The 13,908-nt window shown below is 40.5% G+C and overlaps 1 protein-coding gene across 1 annotated transcript in view; it reads right to left on the minus strand.

The window, feature by feature from the left end:
• sox6 (SRY-box transcription factor 6) overlaps positions 1-13,908 on the minus strand; it is a 141,440-nt gene that overhangs the window by 57,651 nt on the left and 69,881 nt on the right. The window contains 3 exon segments of the mRNA XM_062423193.1: positions 868-936; positions 2,556-2,728; positions 13,199-13,285. Coding sequence (XP_062279177.1) covers positions 868-936; positions 2,556-2,728; positions 13,199-13,285 — 329 coding nt within the window.

The raw sequence follows: 13,908 nt of genomic DNA on the forward strand, positions 1-13,908 counted from the left end.
TTGCCCTTCTGGGACCGACTCGTTTCAGAAGCATTTACCAGCCTCTTTCATGTCCCCCACCTCCAGGCTCTTCTCCATCAACGGGACTCATTAGCTGTTGTTACTTTTCCCCTTTTTTTGTTCATTAAGATGTGCTAATTATTCTCCTCCATATTTTAAAGCCCTCCCGATTACCAACAGGCAATTAACATTTGATGAGAGTGATGAATGTTAGTGTGACACAAAATTTCTAGACAAAAATACAAGAAGTATATAAAAAAAAGAGAAGAGAAAAAAAGCAAAAGTTAGCAATGATATTTACTTTAATGTTGAATTTTATTGATCTATGCTATTAAATCCAGACATTTGCCTTATGGTGACAGCTACGGTGCACTAATTACACTGAAGAAGGAGAAATGTGGTAGTAATCAGTGTGGAGAAATTGAGAGGTGTAAGTTGCTGAGTGTTACAGTTTGTCTACACAGGAGGTGTTTCAGTCGTGTTTTTCAGTCATCTGTCTAACGCACTTTTGGCACGGCAGATATGCTCCCATTTCAATCAATAAAACTGTCTACAAAGGCTGCGTATTGGCTTGAGTTTCACTCATGCTATATGCGCAAAACCGCAACCTACCATTTGGTTGTTTTTGTTTGTTTTTTTCCCGCTTAATGCATTTGAAGAGCAAGTCTAGTTTTATGCACATAACTGCAGTGATTGTGTATTGGCCTCAGACCACTGCCAAAACACTCAATGCTGTTCCTGAACATGTACTGTGTAGATACAGATGGAGGTCTGATGCTGCTGCTGCTGCTCTGCTAACACACTGCTTTTGTTATGCAGCCTGTGTAGACATTATGTTAGAAGGCCAACAGAAACACATTCACTGACCTGGATCTGCTGCTGGAGGAGGTTGATTTTGTGCTGCTGCTGTAGAAGCTGCTGCTGTTGTCTTGCAATCTGGTTGGAAACAGAAGTAGAGATGGGGAATTAACATAAATAAGAGGAGGAATAGCACCATTTAGTATTCATCCTCTGTTTTTGCTTGACAACATTATGTAGGAAGTGTGTTGCAACTACAGGAAACACACCAGATACAGGGTAATGCTATCCAGACCAGTTGCAGTATTAGAAGATGGTTTGAGATAGAGGACGTACTGTATGTTAGAAGATGGCAGTTACAGTTGAAATTTTAAGTTGCAATATTAGTAAATCCACATATTTTCAATTTCTAAAATGTGAATGAAATGAACTGCGAACTGCACTGTCAAATTAGTGGTAAAAGAGAATAAATGATTTACAGGACAGACGAACATGGTGATGTTGATGACTGGTGCAGGCAGGGTATGGGTGACAGAGGTCCCCACCACCCCTGAGTGACGATCAGCCACACCGCAATCCCTCTCATCTGCAGTCCCCCTTTCTACATGCCCACTTCATTGAGCATGACAACCTAGTTTTAAGTGTCATTTAATTTTCATTTTTAAATATAATTACAAAGTGTTCACTGTAAGATATCGGTCGTCTGCAAATGTGTCAAGATTAATTTGTGCTGGCTTCCTCACGAGTGTCAACAGTTAATTACTGTGTTGTATCTTGATGGCTTGATGACATTCTAGCTCTCAGCGGGCTCTCTCGCTCTCCCTCTCTTTTTTTCTCTCCCTCTCTTCCCCTATTTTATTAGTATTCTTCCATTTTTTAAATAAGATCAAATAATAAAACATCTCATACCACTGTTCATTTATGCTGCAATGTCCACAAAGCCTACAGAGTTGAGTGTAGTTTGCAAATGAACATCATTGATTGAAAAAGAAATCAATACTGTTAATGTATTATTAGTGTACTTTTACCAAATGCATCACTCCAAGGTATATCTCTTCATTTACCACAGGAAGGTCTGAGTGTGCTGAGAAAACTCTGAGTGAACTCCTTGCTGATAATTGACTCATAGCCATTAGGGTGGCTGGTGATAATAAAAGTGTCGCCTGTGTGGATAGTTTGTGTCCTTATTTCTTCCCAGACATTAACACACTTCATGGCCTCTGCTAATTTGCTGATTTGTACAATATGGCTCATTGGCCTGATTTGTGCTGCAAATCTAATGCCAGGCTTGTTCTAATAGGAGTCGATTTATAAGATATAGAGGACTTCCATGTTTAATATAACGTTTAATTCTCACATTCCCTCACACTTGTTAGTACAAGTCATAATAACATTTTTTTCTACCACACAGCATAAATGTGGGCGAGAGAGCATGACCAAAATATCTGAGGTAATATAGAATATAACATCTACTAAATCTAATATTATTCCAAATTCCTACCAAGGAGTGAGATTTTATTGGCATATTTCAGGCATGAAATTTAATATGAAATAGAGAGTGAAGTGACAATTTGTTACAAATGTATTCGATGGGGTTTATTAGAGAGAGGATAGAGGAAACAGAGTAAATAGTATTAAAGAGGACGGGGAATGAATGTTTTAAAGAAAGAAAGAAAAAAGGCAATTATCTAGGTTATAAAAGAGACAAAGAGAGAGAATAAGAATGTGACAAGGTAAAGGAAACAGTCAACAGTTACCTGTTCCTGCTGCTGACGCGCTAACTCCATTTGCTGCCTCTGTTTCTCCATCTGTGAGGCAGCAAGCTTCTTCTGTTCATCGTGGGCAGCCAGAAGCTGCTCTCGCAGGCTGATCAGCTGGGTGATCATTGTGGAGAGCTGGTGTTCCTTTTCTGCCAGGCTCTCTGGAGTACCTAGTGAGGAGAGAGAGAGAGAGAGAGAGAGAGAGAGAGAGAGAGAGAGAGAGAGAGAGAGAGAGAGAGAGAGAGAGAGAGAGAGAGAGAGAGAGAGAGGGAGAGAGAGAGGACGGAATACACATGAGGTGAAGGGCTGAGACGTACTCGCAGATACAAATGTGTTATGCACAACTGAAAGTAAAAATGTACAAGTGTTTTGTAGTGACCGTGGATAAATAACCAAGGTGTAGGCTTTGTAAGAAAGTCTGCAGAGTGCCTTGGTCTTGTATAATGCTAAATATAGAAAAGTGACCATGCTGCACACACACCAATCACCATATTGTGCTATTGTATTATACACAATATATAGTACAAAGAAAACCACATGGGCAGCAACCAACTGCAGTGAATTCACTAGTAGTGTTAAGGTCACACAGCCTGGAGTTGGCTATTTTACTGTAGCTAGTGTTCTCAGCTTTCAGGAGAAGAAAGAGAAGGAATTGTTCCCAGCACATAGACAAAGAGCTGCGGGGAGCTGTCAAACTGAGGTGGCAAATTATGCCAGACTACCAGGGGTGAATATAAAGAAAGTATGGAGAGTCACTGTGTTTGCACAGATATAAAAACTATACAAGTTTTCTTATGGTCATTTCAGCAACACGTTTGAGGAATTATTTGCAGTTGCTTGATTTCTGCTGAAAGGATTGTGCAAACCTCTTATTGTGAATGCACAGTGGCAATAATCATCATAAAAAAAATATTTTATTATAGTGATCAAGACAACAACAGACTTTTTATTCTGTTTGTAGTTAATGTCTGCATACTTAAAAAAAAAAACAATGGCAGTCCAATAGGCGTACTTCCCTCTCCACAGTCACATGTCCACACTGTGTGTGATAGAGAGAGCGGCTCCGCTGCACTGCTCTCTCCCTCCGCCTAATCAATGCTAAGTGATCCTACCATTGACTTACACAGCCAACATAATTGCCAGTGAGAGGCTAGACAGTAACTCACTCTCCTCCCACTGCACTCCTGTGTGACAAGCTGATCTGGGAGAACATACAGAAAAAAGAGATGGGAAAACCCGACAGAAGAGATGGAGAGAGAGAAAGAGGGAGAAGGATAAAAGCATAGAGATACAGATAACAGTACAGTGAAGTCTGGCCCGGGGCCAGCAGGAGCTGAATTCTTTCCTGGGTGTCTTCCTCTCGTCTCTGGCCACATCTGTCTTGAGTTTCTCCGAGAGCTCCCAGGGGCCCTCTCCACTCAAACTATTTTAATTTGACTAAACACCTGATTTATTTTATCTCTCCGATGAGGAAAGCCGTTTGTCTTAATAGGGCCTGTCAACCTCCAGAACCCATTCAGGGCAATTTACTGGCAGGCTTGTCTGAACCTCAGTTCGCCTCACTCTGCCTCCGCTGCCTGCTGCAATGGAAGAGAGCTGCAATTCTCCATTTATCCTCCTAACGAAAAAAAGCAACTAAAAGCAGCTATTCATTGGGCCTGCGTGCAGTTTCCAAGGCCTGAATTGAATTCTTATTCACCCGACTACACTTGTTGTGAATGGCTTATCTGTAAAATTGATACAATCAGCACCAATTTTATTAACCTTTTGCTGTGTCCATAAAGGAGCTGCCTTTTACAGGTCACCAACAAGATACATCGTTTGCTGTCACAATAAATCCATGCTATCAATACTGTAGTGGGAAGGAAGGAGGGACTGAAGAAAGGGAGACAGGCAGAAAGGGAGGAAGAAAGAAAGGAAGTCATCTTCCAGGTGAAAATGAGGGCCATCAGGCCTTAAGGGCCAGTTTAGATGACCTTGAGCAGGGAACAAAACATCTGGACTCAATGATGCCTTCTCGGCCTGCCTAATTACACATTTCTGATGATCACTCAGTAGTTTAGGAATATCGCCACTGGGGGGAAAAACAACTAAATTACAAAAATAATCAGGAATATACAATATATCTATTTTGTGTGTGAATGAATGTGGTGCTAAGGGTCAACAAAAGGATCTGCTGAGCTAGTCTGAGTGTGGAGAGTGCAGTCCTGCGCAGACACTAAGAGAATACTAACAGAGGGCCCATTGTTTTGATGCTGAGCTGAATTGTGGGAAACCCAGACTGCCTTCTGTGCTGCTATTTGGGCCTTCACTCTTTGCTAATTTTCCTCATTATTTTTTAACACTTTTTGGTTATGCTGAAGATGAACATTTTGACACAACTTTTTCACTATCAGTTAAACAAGTTGGAAGAGTTTCACCCTAGAGACTGTACATAGCTGAGTAGAAAATCAGGCACATATGTTTTTTGTTGGCTTGTTAGTGTAAAAATCTCTTTCTTCCTGCTCTAAATTATGGATCAGCTTTAAAATGCAGATAAAACTTTTATTGGGCGGTGCAGAAGAGGAGAGTCGTGGTCTGTGTCTGACCAGCCTGCTGACAAAAGAGGCTGTTTCCTGCATATTGCATGGCTTTTAACAGCGGTGGGGCTGGGGTCTGCCTGTTAACATGTCTCCTCACATTGCACTTCTGATGGCAGACAGACAGCCCAGAGATGCCTTGGCGCTACATAAACCCCAGCAGCCAGCCTAGACCTAACATGTTGTGACATCCTCCTGTTAGACAACTGAGGCTCAGTAGGACAATACCAGCCTGACACAGGAACAATATCCCAGGAGTGGGCGGTCAAGCTGCGCTGGCACTTTAGTTGTTTTCTTTCTCAGGCCACCATGTTAACTTCAGAGATGTTAGATTGACACATCGGATGGTGAGACGCTAAGTCTGTATTGTTCAGTTCCAACCCATTCAGCATTCACCTTTTGAGATTCCTGCCTCTTTTAAACGTCACAAAGTAGGGCAGAAAACATCAACGGGTGACTAAATAAATGATAAGAGGAAAACAAGCAGAGCCATGGTTGCTTGGGGAGGGACGGGGATATTTGAGCCTTGGGGTCTTTGGATAAAAGGCACTTTGTAGGGGTGCGATTTGTTCTGTCCAATACCCACATCTCCCTCTCTCTTGGCTCCCTCCTCTCTGCTCTAATCAAGCAGTCTCTAATTTGGGTTCCAAGTCCACTACCGGGGAAAAAGAAGGAGGCTTGTTACTTTGAAGAGTCCCGAGTGAATAACACAGATAAAAGATTCAGGCACAAAAAAAAGAAGAAAAGCGAGGGAGGGTGAGGGTGAAAAGGGGGAAAATCACAAGGCACCCTATTCTCTTCCCTTCCTTTGGTTAGGACAGCTGAGCCATTATGACCAGATCTGAATTGGGTTTTTTAGTGCCAGAAGACTGGAATTTCTTTGTCTCTCTATCAGTCAGCTATTATGAATGTGTCCATATGCTGCAAGCCCATCCTAAGTAAATTAAAACTTGTCCAAATGCTGCGATAGTACCAAGCTGTATTCACACTCAGACCGCACATAGCTAGAATGCCTTGCGTGCTGAAGCTTTCTCCCTCTGCTACGTCCTAAAGTGTGTGTGAATGTGGACACGAGTGTGTACAGATGTGTGCTGAGTGCCGCTCCAATCTATAAAATGTACACGCCTAAGAGTAAATACACACGTGTGTGAACTCTGGTCGTCTGACCCTTTGTCTATTCTCTCTTAGGAAAACAGAAAGAGCCAATTGAGTAACAGGGTATCCTGTTCAAATACACATTTCAGCCCACAGACCGTACTCCAAAATTATAACGTTGCATCAGCAAAATTATTAAACGCAACCCAATCTTTGTACTAAATGTATTTCTGTAATATTAAATATGACTGATATATTACATGCTTTAGTCAGAAAACCGAGCTAGTATAACAAGAGCTACTTGTATGGTATCCCTTTGCTTTTAACCACTACATACACTTGTTCTGCAATGCTACAAAGCCATATGGGTTTCCAGTATAATAGTGTTAACGCGCTTCCATGTCCTACAACCAAGACAATATGAGCAACAGCTGTTTTACCTGGCTTGCTGCCTCTGCCATGATATAAAAGCTGTTAATCTTGCCAATAAAACACCATTAACAAGCATGAGCAATGATTCACAGGCACATGTCATCCACTGGCAGCAAAGACTTAATCCCAAAGCCCTCCTCTATGGTATGAACATATAGGCTTCTTCTGCCCATCAACTTGTCAAAGAAAAAAAAGTCAGATACTGTCAAGTTTTTAAAATCACAACTCATGTACTTGAGACTTTTAAAAACCATTTAGTGTTTGCATATGTTGATGGTAGTCTCAGAATATAAGCTTCATAGAGTATGTATATGTGTATAAGAGTTTGTATGTCGACGTGATTTTAAGATACTTTCACAGAATTAAAATGATTTAAATGGTTCTGCAGTCTGTTTTTTTTTTTAATACTGCGATTAGCACATGAAGTGGTTATTAATAACAGCACACTTCATCTACTAAGGCTCTGCTGTTCATGCTGAACACTGATGGAGACTAACATTTTGATGATAGAGGAAGCTTCACTCTTAAGTATAATTATGCTAATGTAAAAGCTCCAGCACTTCACTGTCTATCCATGACACTGGACAAGGTACTTCATCAAAGCCAAGATAGAGGCTCGACCTGAACATATTACTCCACAGGGAATGCCTGTGACCCTTAAATTCTCACTGAAGACACACAAAAAAAACTTCAGCATGGAAACTTTGAGTCATTTAATACAGCATTCTTTGGCTATGTAATGCAGTTTGACAAATAAGAGATATTGACACCATGTAGGATGTTTTATGTATGCAAGGCAGCATATAGCAAAGATTACATGAAAACAAAGATTGTCTCCAGTTCTTCTATTCATTTCTCATGGTCTTTATGATGATGAGTCTGACCCCAGCGCCCTTAAAACATAAAAAGCATACACAGTGTCCAAGGTCTCACACATACATAGTGCTTAAAGCCTGTGAGACAGTGATCAAGGCAACAGCTTACTGTCTGCGAAACCTTGGAAGTGAATTAGGAGCTCAACGTTATCTCAGTCTTTGTACAGAACATTTATTCATTGGTCTCACCTATACAGCTGATAATTAAAGCAGAATGTACTTGTTTCCTTGGACAATGCCAGTTTTTTTATCTGGGTTTAAACCAAATTACAAGCGAGAAGTTGAAATAGCTGAACAGGAAGCAAAGACAGTTGAGACGGGTACATGTGTTTAAAAAGTGTATAAGGATGAACACCTGTTAAGTTGTGAATCTGTCAAGTAGTGTTTGGTCAGTAGACCTAATCAGAGATCATAAATGCTTGTTATAGGAGTTGTTAGAAATCCTTCAGACTGCCTAATTTTCTTTGTTAAATTGTGTGCTGAGGTTAAATACTCCTCATATGTATATGTACCTCGTTACGGTGCCAACAAAATACACAAAATTGCAAGTACAACATACTATTTCAACAATGTACCTTAATTCATCAAATAATGAAACATGATTGATATATGAATCCCCCTTTCAAAAAAAAGGAAGAAACATAAATCGGAACTGAAATGAAAAGCTGTGTTATTGGTAATAGTCTGTGTGGAAATGAATAGCGGATATAGAATGGGAGGTTTTAAGCGGGGAAAATACAGGTCAGAGTGGCATAGGGCCATAATGCATGATTTTTCTTTTAAAGGTAGAGGTTATGTTGACAGTGTGAGGTGGACCAGATGAATGTGAAGTTGGTATGAAGTCTTGACAAGACATGGGCTGCATTGCACAGTTAAAATAAATTGAGATTGTGCATGCAATAAAGGGAGGGCTGTCTATTAAGAAAATGAAAAAGCTAATGACAAAAATATAAGAGGCTATTTTGGTCAGATTTACATGGCTGTGAAGATACTGTTTGTTTGGAGGAAAAGCTAGAGTAGGAGTGCTTTTTTAAAAGATGAAGGTGCATCTTTGTCAGTTCTGTAAATGTTTTACATTTTCTTCTGACGAAAACAGGATTATTATGCTTCAGTGTTTCTCATAGAGGAATTCCTTTTTTTCAATCAAGATGCACAATTGTCATTTCAGAATACACACAGACCAGCAGACTTTCAGCCCCAGAAATGTCGGGTGTAAATGTGAGTGAAAACATCACAACACCACTAACTGTTGCCTCAGTTTGTGCCTTTCACAGAGCTGCTGGTAGAGTTAGCAAGTTTGATACGAGAAAACAAAGGAGCAACTTTGTGCTAATAACCCAAAGATTTATTCTTTATAGGAATAAATAAATAAGGATTTTTTCCTTATAGGAATAAAAACATATAGATAGTTATTCATTTTGAGTATTTATTTGTTTGCTATAAGTAGAGTTATTCATAAACCCTTGTTTGATTAGTTTATTACTGGACCCACCCGTTGCACACCATGCCGTCACACCACTACAAGTAAATTCTCAACCTGTGGGAAACACTGTGCTTGTTTGGACAAAATGTATTATACAACTTTAAAACTCATTAGTTAAACAAACTGTGACAAACCACTGAAATATAATTCAAAACACACACAGAATCCTATCCCTGTCACACAAACACATATGAGCACAACACTTCCTTTTTTACCTCCATTGCCACAAGCTAAATTCCACAATTCATTAGAGGAGAAAAACACACAGTCCAACACTCTCATACATTCATCTGGCAAATGTGGCCTGAGGAATAATGATTTACTGTGGCTCATATTTCACCTGAGTGCACAGGGCAAACAGTTGACTGAAGTGTTGTGGAGAAAATGCTAACTGAGGCATTTTTGACTGGAGCAACTGGACAGATACTGTTTTGTGCTGTTTGTGTGACTGTTTTTGTATGTTTGAGTAAATATAATATGCATAACATTTATATACAGTATGTTGTAAAAACTCATTAAAATCAACCAAACACAATTTGACTTCTTCTCTGTGTCACTTGGAGAAGTGTGTGCAGATATTGTGCTGTGTATCTCCAGTGGCATCAAACCCCCTCTTCATGGAAGCTATTATGAATAAAGTAAAGTTTAAAGTAAATAATTATGTTTTGAAGCTAACCCAGATGGCTGAACAATATGGGCTCTGTGTTCACACAGTGGACTCCTTTCTGTCTGTGCAGAAGTTAAACCAGCACAGGTAAGGCCAGCATCGAATCAGTCTCAGCTGCCGCCCTGCCCTGCCCTGCCCTGCCCTGTGTTCTCCTCCTAAAGAGCTTCCACTTATCTGCTTGCCACAGGACTGTCTGTGTGCGCCCAACCACTGTCATATAGACACCATTCTCAAATTGATTGTGACAGTCCAAGAGCCCCAATTTTTGCGCTTCAGAATTCAAGCTGCCACTTCAATGCCAGTGTACAATGTTAAGCTATTTTTTTCTTTCTTTTTTTTTCTTCTTTTTGGCAAATTCCAAGAAAATGAATACAGCTTGTGTTCCAATTTAGTAACTACATATTTTCCTTCAGTTTGAGTAAATGCTTGAGCATTTTGCTTTTATTCCCTACACCCCCACCCCACCCCCAACAGGGGGCCGGGAAACTGGCACTCAGCAGGGAAACTTAAACAGCTCTGTTGAGTATGAGGCTCAAAGACCCTGCACAGAGCAGGCATGCAACACAGAGCAACCTTATCTGCCATAGGACACATTACACCATATGTGTACACATGTGACACAATGTATGCATATATATGGATATATATGTGCATATATATTTATAGTACTGGATGTATATATATATATATATATACACACACACACACACACACACACACACACACACACACACACACACACACACACACACAGCGTGATAATTGTGAAGATAATCATGTCATATATACATATGTACGGGCTTTGCTTTTTTTTCAAAATATGTCTTTATGGTATATAATGATAAATGTGAAGTCTAAGTATTCACATGTAAAATCTCTCTATCTCTTTCTCTCTCTCACTCTCGCACTCCACCTTGTCTCCTATTATCTGCTACTTTCTGTGGTTTGGAACCCTTCCAGCCAGCCTCCCTTTCTTGCTCTGTGGTTTTCTTCAGGAGATTTCATCTCCCTCCTCACCGTTCCTGCAGATTGACAGCTAAGCTCAGGTATGAAAACAAACAGTTAGCTCTGGAATTGACTGGTGAAAAGAAATCCCCCACTAATGCTCCTTCTCAGACTCTCCTTTTTGCCTGCCTCTGCTGATGCTAAGACCTAGCAACATACAAGAAAAGGCAGATGGAGATTTAAAATCATTAACCCTTAATAATACCATTCTACATGTCTGGCTTAAGTGCACCGCCTCTGCCAGATTATTTTGCTTGTTCCTTCTGACTATAAGACCTAAAAAAAATGTCTTTACTTGGGAAACAGTACGTTATGTAGCCAAACACCCACATGGCAATGAGCTATAATTACAGATGTGTCATCTGTAAGAGGTAAATGGTTGGGTGGGTTAGCAGACCTTGAAAAGCAAATCTCTGATGTTGTTGATACTCTTGTTTTGTTTTGTTTGTTTACTGTACGTGCGTGTTCACCTCAAGAGGATAAAGTATTCGGGACATGTTTGAACAGAACTGCAGAGAAAGAATTTCTTTCTTTTCATGGGTAAAGCCTCGGGTCAAATTCTGTCGCACCTATTGTTTCTCATTTTTACTTGTTTTGTAAGAGCCAGACAAAACTATTTCCTCACCAGCCAGATTCCTCCACTTGCCAAGCAACAATAACACAATTACTTGTCTTTCAAGGTTTTGATGGAACAATGTCAAAAGGTAGTCTACAAGTTACTCAGTATAATTGGCTGGGGAATCAGTGAGCGATCAGCATAGAATATACAAGGCCACTCTGCCACTAGGTTCTGTGGTCTTTATCTGCATGTCAGTCTTTATTCTCTGTCTTCTTTCATTCATTTAAAACCTACAGGCATGTGTGCCTTTTGTACTGATTTTAACCTAACAATTAATGGAACCTCTGATTCATCATAACACTTTAGATCTTAATCGTAAGGTGTTTTCTGCTTGGTACCTTTGTTTGTGTTTTAATTAGGCGGACCTTGTGCGTCTCCAACCCTGGGCTTCTTTTTAATTGCCCGTATTTACATCAGGCAGACATCAAACGCAGAGAGAGAGACATTTGTAAGGGGGAGCACAAAGCAGCCCTTTGAAATGTCTACAGTCATATGAAATGGCATGGTAATTAAAAATCTAAGGCTGCCACTGTGATAGGGGAAGCATTTATATTGGTAACTGTGGTGTATAGACTGTCTCCATAACTCATCAACAGACAGAGGCCATAGTGTTTATTATCAGACTCCCTACCTGTTTACAGACCACCAAGTAACCTTCCCGTTCCTATTCATCAAACAGAAGAAATGCCCTGCCTGTAATTTAACAGACCAGATTTCAAAAGGCTAAATCATTTTAAATATTTTACCCGGTGCACTTTGATCTACAGTGGCATACAGTATACTAGGGCAGGTACAATGAATCTAGTTTACCAAGCTGTGATTTATCCTTCAGTTCATTAAGGTTATTGCCAATGAATATACTTATTAGAACATTCAACAGCCTTTTTTCTGTTGCCCTGAAAGTGCAGAAAGTGTCATTCAATAAATAAAACTAAACACTTATTTTATTTGTATGTCACCCATGTTTTAAAGAAAGTATCTATTAAGCAATTTTTTTTAAATCACCTGCACACAAGTGAAATTAGATTTCTTCATAGGTTTGTGAATAGTCTTCTTAAACTAAGATAGTTGCTGAAAAAAGAAGAAACATTAAAATATATTGAGAATACACTGAATTAATGTTGTTTAGATGTTCTCCCAGAAATAAAAACAAGATACAAGAAGTTGTCTGATGAAAGGTATCAGTAAGGGAGAAGTCAAGAGCCGGTGACAGCCTGGTGTTATCAGCCAGCTGGTATTGTGCTTTCCTGCGCTGTATAAACACTCCAGCTTTCAGTAACAGTCAGTACTAAGGACTAAGATGCAGACCTGCCCATCCCAGGCCCACCTTCACCCTGTCATAAACAGAGATTTTGGGGGAGTGCTGAGTTGCGCTTCACTGTGCTGCACTTGATACACCGCGCAGGGTGTTCACCGTCAGAGTCAAGACATTCCACTCAAACGCAGGCTCACTGAGGAGATGACTGTGCGCCTCTGCACCATCTCCTCTCCTCTCTTAGCGGCTCAGCCATGCTCTGTGTACATCAAGCACACTCTGGGTTCAACAATTACCAGAGCGGCATGAACACGCTGCATGTGCCAAAGCAGAGTAGCTAAGCTCAGGGACGTCTGAAGGGACAACAACAATAAACTGCTGACAAGCTCCGAGAGCCTCAGAATGGTAAATGGAGTGGAATTTTGAAGACAGCACTTTGGACAGAGTCGGGCATTCCAACAAAAGATAAGGGGGGAGAGAAATGAATGAGGAGGGCAGCCAAAGGCCTTTGTTTTATTTCAGACTACAAGGCTGTTTCTGAGATTGTACAGTACATAGATTATGTATGTCTGATAGGAATGAGGGACTTGTTAACACTGGTTAAAGTAGTGTTTGTATGTGTATTCCCACCTTTTACTTCTGCCAGGAGTTCGCTGGTGTTTAGCCTCTCCATCTTCTCTTTCCAGTCTTTTGAAAGTAGTGTTTCCATGCAGGACTCTGAACAAGAAAAAAGGAAAAAATAATTGGGGATTAATAAATACTTTATAGTTCCTGTTTAGAATTAATGATTTTTTTTAATGAAATATAGCTTTTTTTATTTTGTGGATTATATGGAACTCTAAATCAATTCACTTCAAAATGAAAGAGAGGTATTTTATTTAATGGCATTTCAGGGTGAACATTAAAAGAGACTCTGCCTGACAAGTGAGAGATGAGCAGAGGGTGGCGTGAGGAGGGAAGCAGGCATTGTAGGAATAGCGAAAGGGCAGAGACACACATTAAGTGGGAGGCAAGGACTGAGACTGGGTACGTCCAAGCGTTCACATAGCTGCCAATGATGAAAACAATTAACATTTGTCCGGCAGACAATGAATCAGAGGAGGAATGGCTGCAAGCTGCCATGCTGTCGCTGTTGTAGCTGATAAAGAACACGCTGGGCCGACTGACCCGGGCCTCCACCATCCCTGCACTGCTTAGGGGTCAGTCTGTTCCCATCAAACAGCAGCGGCACAAGCAAGCCTCCACCCCTCCACCTTGAGCCACTATCTCCACCAACTGCCTCAAGATCAAGACATCAGCTGTGCAGCATCCAGTCCTGTTCCAGTCTACATTTAACAAGT

This window comes from Scomber scombrus, chromosome 1 (genome assembly GCF_963691925.1).
Source record: "Scomber scombrus chromosome 1, fScoSco1.1, whole genome shotgun sequence".
In the NCBI taxonomy this organism is placed as follows: Eukaryota; Metazoa; Chordata; class Actinopteri; order Scombriformes; family Scombridae; genus Scomber; species Scomber scombrus.